Source organism: Telmatherina bonti (genome assembly GCF_933228915.1).
Source record: "Telmatherina bonti genome assembly, chromosome: 21".
Classification (NCBI taxonomy): Eukaryota; Metazoa; Chordata; class Actinopteri; order Atheriniformes; family Telmatherinidae; genus Telmatherina; species Telmatherina bonti.
This window is the reverse complement of record NC_136630.1, coordinates 21,217,631-21,226,402: the sequence shown is the minus strand read 5'-3', so window position 1 is coordinate 21,226,402 and position 8,772 is coordinate 21,217,631. Positions and strand designations below refer to the sequence as shown.

Here is an 8,772-nt window from a genome sequence, read left to right as displayed (position 1 = left end):
GTGAAATGACAGATGTAAAAAAGTTCTTGAAGTCCCACAGCCATGATGAGTCACATACAAGTGTAAGAGTAGCTGCATTGAAAGTGCTGGTGTGCTCAGCATCACCCTTTTTCTGTGCTGTCATTCTCTGTTATAGACTCATTCTGGCTCACTTAACCTCCTCTCCTATGGACGAGCTAGGTAGGCTCAGCTGCCATTGTTATGCAAGCACATTACAGTTCTAGTTCGGTTAGTGTATTATAAGATCAATGTAACATAAAAAAGTGCAGCTGAACCAGTTCTTGCGGCTGTACCTGTGTTTCTGAACCTGTTGTGTTGCCTTGAATTTTAAAGTTGGAATGTTATCTCTTAAACTAAATTGTATTTTATTGTTCATTTTATTTATTTATTTATTTGATTAATTAACAACTGCTAAGCTGAAGCTACATTTCGGAGAAACGTCGGGGGTTCCTCCCTCTTGCCACCAGGTGGCGCTACTAATCTTGAATGTCACGTTCACCACCACGCTCTCGTTGGCTTTTAGTTACCGGATGTGTGCCGTTTCAAAACACTGACAGATGCCAGTTTTTGTTTGTGATGCCTCTCTCATAGTGACTTTTGTCACTTTTAACTGCCAGACAGTACCGGTAGTGAACAAGGTGGTCATCTCAGCATCTTGGGAACATATTTAACCCTTTCCAACATGGCGGGGCCGCTGTTGGAGTTTGAAACCGAAGTGTTTTTGAGTCTTTTCGGCTCTGACGGCTTGCTGGTGGTGGCTGAAGGGATGGGGATTGACCGCATCCTCCTGCAGTTCCTCCGGGTTTACTCAGAGAAGGGCAGTCTGGTCCTTTTGCTCAACACAACCACACCAGAACAGGTGAAGATATGTTATACACGTGTCCTGTGAATTTGTCACGATCCCGCCGTTGCTAGGTGATTTGTATTAGCAAGGTGGTTAATGAACCTGTTGTTCAAGAATAGAGTACTTGTTCAGAGACGGAAGGACTGTAAATGAGTTACATAATAGTAAGCCATTTATATGCACAGTAAATTACAATCTTATTACATCTGTGCCTCACATTTCATACACCATTGGGAACAGGGCCGTGTTAAAAAGTGCACAGGCCCCTGGTCCTAGAGTATTCCAGGGGCCCCCCTTCCCCACCGCAACATTGTGAAAATTGTGAATGATTCACTGTGAAATGGCATTTCTAACATTTTTCAGCCACTGGTACCAATTACAATACACTGGACACTGTGATGTAACTGTCTGGCATTTATGTACATTTTGTTTCATGTCCAAACTGCTGGTGTATGCTAGGACTGTGATGATGTGCTTTTGTCCTGATTCGATTAGATTCCAATTTTTTGGGTGCCGATTCGATTTAAATTGCGATTCTCACAATTCTTTGATGTAGCTGATTTTGTAGATTTAAAAAAAATATATATATATAAAACTTAATTTTTTACTCATTTTTCTTGATTTCAATTAGGAAAAAACAACACAGTAGCCAGATTACATTCTGCTGCTATAATGCCCAAGAAAACAAGTACAGAAATTAATTAAAACAATAAAAATGACAAAAAAAAATTTAATGGAATATTTTTGTTTGAAAAAATTACAATTAAAAAAAAAAAAAATCAATTTTAAAATTGTGAAGCAAAAAAAAATCCCAATTTTTGATTTTTCGATTCGATTTTCCCACCCTGAGTTTATGCCCTACATTGGCCCCACATGGGTGCCAAGTGGACATGGGCCCCTAGGTCTGTGCCCATAATGCCCATTGGATAGTCCAGCCTGGATTCGGAACCATTCAACAATTTCTCACTTTTCCAAAACAAAATGTATTTAGGGTTGGTATGGCGTTACTTTTAGATAGCAACATAGCATAATGGGAACTTCCTATCCTTCCCTTTCAGGAGTATTTTACAGAGCAGTTGCGGGTGGAAGGTGTGAGCCACCTACCAAGGACGGTGACAAGCGACGTGCAGAGTGCTGAGCGTTACAATGTTTACACCGAGGGAGGGGTGCTGTTTGTCACCAGCAGAATATTGGTTGTGGACTTCCTCACAGACCGCATTCCAGCTCATCTCATATCAGGTCAGTGGCCAAACAATACTGTTTTCTGCTTGTCATTGACCTGTGGAACGGTTACAAGGCTATTTTCAATGACAGCATAGTAGCACAAGCACCTCATGCCAAGTCTCTAGCATGGTGGTGGAGGGTTGATGATTTGGACAAGACCTTTCCAGGACCTGAAGACCTTGCAGAACCATGAACTCCTCTGTATACCAAGGTATTCTGGAGTCCGATGTAAGGCCATCTGTCCATCAGCTAAAAACTGGGTGAAATCTGGTATGAAGTATGACACAAAGAACAGCAGCAAATCTACAACAGAATGACTGATGAAGAACACATGCAGGGAGTTACTTTAACTCAGTCGAAGTCCAAACTTCAAAACCTAGTCCAAATCTAAAAGATCCATAACTTCCTAACAACTCAATCTTTCACTGTTACATAAGAGTAAACGGTGTGTTCAGACCAAACCTGTTTTGAGCGTCAAAAATGTTCAAAACGCGATGCGAGAAAGCTCAACACCTACTTGACGCACCTCCACATAGACTTTGTTACATAGGATCCAACAAGCGGACACGATTCGGAGTTCCAGAAAGTGATTTATTGGTATCTTCGGTTTCCGATGATTTCTGATTGTAGGGAATGCTCGTTTGCAAGCAGGCAGGCAGGCAGGAGGGAAGCAGACAAACAGGGGTGTACGCAGGCAGGCAAACGAACAGGCAGGCAGCCAGGCCGGATCACTGACAGGGAAGAATACAGAATAGTTACTAAACTGAGAATTTACACTGGGCAAATAATCATGAGCCAAGAGCTGTTACCACAAGGCAATCAACAATCTTGCGACAATCAGCAGGTTGGATTGGTCTTAAACACAGACTCTGCTGATTGCCAGATGCCGAATATGTGTTGTTTAATTTGTCAGAATGTCGACCACGCCGACCAGAGAACAGGAACCACAACACTTTACATGTAAACCTGACGCTCAAAACATGTTTGGTCTGAACACACCGTAATTGATAATGTGTTAAGAGGTGTACTAGAAGATTTGTATCATAGATAATCAAATATATAGGTTTATTTCAATATGAGTAAGCATATTTTTGTGCATGAATAGGATGTGTATTACAGTAAACTGTTTATATGATAGAATACGATATATTATGGTAAAGTACTGGATATAACATGAATGGACATGACATGCATGCATTTTAGTATGTAAAAATGGATGTAAATAGATGGATTTGAATATGTAAATAGGTTGTAGTTCCATGATTGAACAGAAGTGCTGATGTGCTGTGTAACTTTTACAATTTTTGTTTTTGATTCTATAATTGTGCCGGACCCCAGGAAGAATAGCTGTAGCTTGCTACAGCTAATGGGGATCCTAAATAAACTAAAACCTAAAAAACAAAAAAAATAAACTAGATCAACCAAAATACCAGGATGACTGACTGGATCAAGATTTCATTCAGTTAAGTTTAAAAGGAAATACCAACAGGCACTGGTATTTCCTTTTCATTGTACTACATTGACATAATCTTTGTTTTCCTCTCCTTTCAGGTATCCTGGTGTATCGCGCTCACAAAATCATTGAGTCATGTCAGGAGGCCTTCATCCTCCGTCTGTTTAGACAGAAGAACAAGACCGGCTTCATCAAAGCTTTTACTGACAAGGCTACAGCTTTCTCTTCTGGCTTCTGCCAAGTGGAGCGTGTCATGAGGAACCTATTTGTCAAGAAGCTCTACCTGTGGCCCAGGTACAGTAGCACATACTTTATTTGATAATAAGATTAATAATTCCAAGCTTACACTCCTTTTTCTATCAATAGATTCCAAGCCTCAGTGAACACAGCACTGGAGAGGCACAAGCCTGAAGTGGTGGAGCTGCATGTGTCATTGACACCTGCTATGAGAGCGATCCAGAGCTCCATTCTGGACATCATGAGCGCTTGTTTGAAGGAACTGAAACGCTACAATCCCACCCTAGAAGCTGAGGACATGTCCCTTGAAAACACATTAGGAAATGAATTTGAAAAGGTCTGACTGACTAACTTGGCAAACCATAGCTGTGTGATAATAAACTGAGTAATAATAAACACTTTCATCACAGCAGAAAAGAACAGTGCAAGAGTAGAATAATAAGACTTACACTAACAAAACTGCCGTTGTGATGAATTTATGGGAGTTAAATGTTCATTTTTAAGGTTGCTTTCCTTTACTTTTATCCAGACCATCCGCCACTACCTGGACCCTTTGTGGCATCAGCTTGGAACAAAAACTAAAGCTCTCGTTCAGGACCTCAAGGTGCTCAGAGTTCTCCTACTCTACCTCACCCAGTATGACTGTGTCACCTTTCTCAATCTGCTCGAGTCACTGCGCTCCAGCCAAAAGAACTTTGGCTCCAATTCAGGTGATCAGAATGTACTTAGCTGCTCTCAGTGTCTGAGCAGATCCACTCAGAGTAAAATATTCTCCTTTTTATTAACAACAGAAGTTATTTTTCCACATTCACTTTTAATTTGGCTCATCAGGTTGGCTTTTCCTGGACTCCAGCACCTCCATGTTTGTGAATGCCAGGAGCAGGGTGTACAGATTTCCAGAAAGCAAAAAGAAACTCAAAGTGGGAGCAGAGGCAGAAAAACAAAAGCCATTTCCCACCTCGGGTAACTTATTAGTCACAGTAAATATCCACAACATGGACTAGTCAGGCTGAAATGACTTAAAGTTCAGTGTTGGTTTCAGAGGTGAAGCGGGAGCTGGTGTTGGAGAAGAGCCCAAAGTGGGAGGCCTTGACGGAGGTGCTGGAGGAGATCGAGAGGGAGAACAGCAGCTCTCAACATGGATCAGGTTAGAGCTCAAAGCTTCTGTTATAATGTTACTGGAACGCTTTGTCATGTCAGTGAAACTTTGTAGACAGAAATGTGCTGCTAAGTATGATGGTTGCAACAGTCCATCTGCCTCTCTTCCTCCCATCACTCGGTAACGGAGTACATCTGGACAGTTCAGACCACATGACATTTTCCTTTTTCCAATCTTTATTCTCCTTATCAAAGTGAAGCATTTTTTTCTGATTACCCTCTCTGATGAGTGGCTTTCTTGAAGCTACACAGCAAAACATTTGCAAACTGTCTTCTTCATTGCCTCCCCAGTGGCTGTGGGTGAGGGAAGTTTGTTTCCTCCTGCTCTATGGTGGTGGTAGCCTGAGAGTGGGGCCTGTACCGGAGCTGTCCCCACAGTGGAGATCTGCAGCCAGACTGTCTTGAGCCATGAAGCAGTTTATCATGTTTATAAAGCGAGCGTTAGCTCAAACAGCCAATAAGAAAAGCTTCACACTGTGTATTTAGACAATAAAACATTCAGATTTTCCTTATGTTGTATGTAAAGTAGCTTTTACTATCAATCAAACCTTTCATTGTTGGGAAAGATAAACGTCTATGCAGATCTGTCACATATAAAAGGTCACTTCATTAGGTTTAAGCCATGTTGGTGTTTAACTGAGTCGCCTGTTACCTGCAGGTCGAGTGCTGATTTGTGCCAGCGATGACCGGACCTGTGCCCAGCTACAGCAGTATGTCAGGCATGGCTCCGACTGGCTGCTCCACCGGCTTTATGTCCGCACTATTGGTAAAATGGACTCCGCTGCGGCTGCTGCGTTAGAGCTGGGCTCACACAAAAAGGGAAAACGCTGGTCTAAAAAAGGAACCAAGGGAAAGGAGCCTGCAAAGAAAAAGAAAACAAAGATCAAAAGCAGACCCTCTCTGACCCTGACCCAAATGGTGGGGAAAGAGGAGGCAGGTGAGGCAGCAGTGATGGGCAGCAGCGGAGACGAGGATGATTTGATGGAAGGAGACCAAGAGCAGCTACAGTTAGATCTGTCATCAGATGCTTATTACGGTGTCCTGAAGGAGCCTCTGACCGTCATCCACCCTCTGAAAGGCTGCACCGACCCTCACAGCTTGACCAGAGTACTGCATGAGGTGGAGCCCACTTTTGTGGTGCTGTACGATGCTGAACTGAGTTTTGTCCGCCAGCTGGAGATCTATAAAGCTAACAGGCCTGGAAAGCCACTCAGGGTGTATTTCCTCATCTATGGAGGCTCAACAGAAGAACAGAAGTATCTGACAGCACTGTCGAAGGAAAAGAAAGCGTTTGAGCACCTCATCAGGTCAGAATCATCTCTTCCCAACTAACTGTGTGGTTTGTTGAAGTGCCAGCCTCTCATTGGTCCTTGTTTGTGTGTTTTTATGTAGAGAAAAGGCCACTATGGTCATCCCAGAGGAGAGGGAAGGGCGAGAAGACACCAACCTCGACCTTGCCAGGAGTTTAGAACCTGCCAATGCCACCACGAATACCCGCAAAGCAGGTTTGTCATCCTTTGATTTCTCTAAATATTTCAGATCTTCCTCTTTATATACCTGACTGATTTTTTTTTTATTCTTTCTAATTCTTTGCCAAATATCCAGGAGGCCAGGAGCAGCCTAAAGAGCCTTCACGAGTCGTTGTGGACATGCGTGAGTTCCGCAGTGAGCTGCCCTCCTTGCTCCACCGCCGGGGGCTGGACATCGAGCCCGTCACGCTTGAAGTTGGTGACTACATTCTGACTCCAGACACATGCGTTGAGCGCAAAAGCGTCAGCGACCTGATTGGTTCATTGCAGAGTGGCCGCCTCTACACCCAGTGCCTCTCTATGACCCGCTACTACAGGAAGCCAGTGCTGCTCATTGAGTTTGACCCAGCTAAACCGTTTTCCTTGATGGCACGGTCAGATTTCCGTAATGAGATCTCATCTAATGACATTTCTTCAAAGCTCACTTTACTCACACTGCACTTCCCCCGCCTCCGTATACTCTGGTGCCCCTCTCCACACGCTACAGCCGAGCTCTTCCTGGAGCTGAAGCAGGGCCGTCCCGAGCCTGACGCTTCAGCAGCCCAGGCAGTCACAGCTGAGTCAGACCTTGTAGCCGAGTCAGCAGACCTCTACAACCCTGGACCTTACGACTTCCTGTTGAAAATGCCAGGTGTTAACACAAAAAACTACAGGGCTCTTATAAAAAATGCAGACAGCCTTGCAGACCTTGTCAAACTCAGCCAGGACAAGCTGGGGGAAATACTTGGAAATGCTAACAATGCTAAGTTGTTGTACGACTTTCTGCATAATGTGGCTGATGTCCCTGCTCCTGTCCAGAAAGCTAAACAGACATAAGTTGTGACTTATTTATGCCAAACGGGACATTAATATGCATATTATCATTTAAAAAATTGAATGAAAGTGACATGAAAGTAACACCTTTTATTTGTACATTGTGATTCTGCCATCAGTAGTGAATTGTGTCTTGTGTATTATGAACTAAAATAATCCAAACTTTTCTGTTGGATTTTGTAAATTTATACCAGTAGTCTAATAATCTCGAACTTTTAAATAACAAAGGATACATTTATATTTTGGAACAATAAAATGTTTTACACAAGTTAAAATAGCCTGTTTTATAAATGCAAAAAAACTTTAATCCCCAACGAGAAATTCCGTATTGCAGTAGATAATTAACTTGAGGAGGTCTTGTTCCGGAGGCTGATAGCTGCTGGCAGGAATGATCTTCTGTATCTTTCAGTCTTACAGCGGACCTGAAGAAGCCTCTCACTGAACACACTTTGTTGTTTCATCACTGTGTTGTGGAGAGGGTGTGAAGAATCCTCCATCATCGTCATCAGCTTGAGCAGCATTCTTCTTTGGACAATCAGCTCCAGCGGCTCCAGAGTTACTCCAAGCACACAACCAGCTTTCTTGATCAGTTTGTTGATTCTCTTCAAGTGTCTGGTTCTGATGCTACTACCCCAGCAGATGCTGCAAAGCTGACTGCACTCCACAACAGACTTATAGAAGATCTGCAACATCTTGGTGCGGACGGTAAAAGATCTCAGCTTCCTTAAGAAGTACAGTCTGCTCTGACCTTTCTTGTAGATGTATTCAGTGTTGCATTTCCAGTCCAGTTTGTTGTCCAGCTGAACTCCAAGATACTTGTATTCCTCCACCTCCTCTCCCAGGATGGAAACAGTGCTTTGTTTATTCTTGCACCAGTGCTGCTGATCTCCATCTCAGACACACAACCTTTCAGTCTCACAAATTGTTGTCTATTTGTGAGGTAAGTCATAGATCCAGGTGGTTGTGGAGATATCCACAACCTTATAAAGCATTGTTAGCATCAAAGAAAAACCTTCCATTACAACTATCATGCTCCTACTTTGAAAAGCATGTTGGGTATACGAGTAGTATAGTTTTACTTCATCTTCATCTTCGTGCCGCTTATCCGGGGTTGGGTCGCGGGGGCAGCAGCCAAAGCAGGGAAGCCCAGACTTCCCTCTCCCCAGCCACATTTGCCAACTCTGCGGGGGGGGATCCCGAGGCGTTCCCAGGCCAGCCGAGAGATATAATCCCTCCAGCGTGTCCTGGGTCTTCCCCGGGGTCTCCACCCAGAGGGACGTGCCTGGAACACCTCACCAGGGAGGCGTCCAGGAGGCATCCTGACCAGATGCGCGAGCCACCTCAATTGGGTGCAATGTGAGCTGGGCGGCAGCAAGGGGCGGGGACCCTGGCGGTCCGATCCCCGGCTGCAGAAGCTGGCTCTAGTGACGTAGTATAGTTTTACTTTCTTTATATATATGTTTTGAACTTACTTTTAAACAGTAATTGGTGGTGCCAGGTTGTTTATGTTGACT

The 8,772-nt window shown here is 43.7% G+C and overlaps 1 protein-coding gene across 1 annotated transcript; it reads left to right on the top strand.

The window, feature by feature from the left end:
• Nucleotides 1–682: 682 nt before the first annotated feature.
• ercc4 (excision repair cross-complementation group 4) lies at nucleotides 683–7,443 on the top strand (the record flags this gene model as incomplete). Its single annotated transcript, XM_079260605.1, has 10 exons — nucleotides 683–859; nucleotides 1,903–2,083; nucleotides 3,620–3,815; nucleotides 3,888–4,095; nucleotides 4,288–4,468; nucleotides 4,590–4,721; nucleotides 4,801–4,905; nucleotides 5,575–6,223; nucleotides 6,309–6,421; nucleotides 6,522–7,443. The coding sequence occupies 10 exons, from the start codon at nucleotides 683–685 to the stop codon at nucleotides 7,259–7,261; spliced, it is 2,682 nt and encodes an 893-aa protein (XP_079116731.1). The 3' UTR covers nucleotides 7,262–7,443.
• Between the last annotated feature and the right edge of the window lie 1,329 nt (nucleotides 7,444–8,772).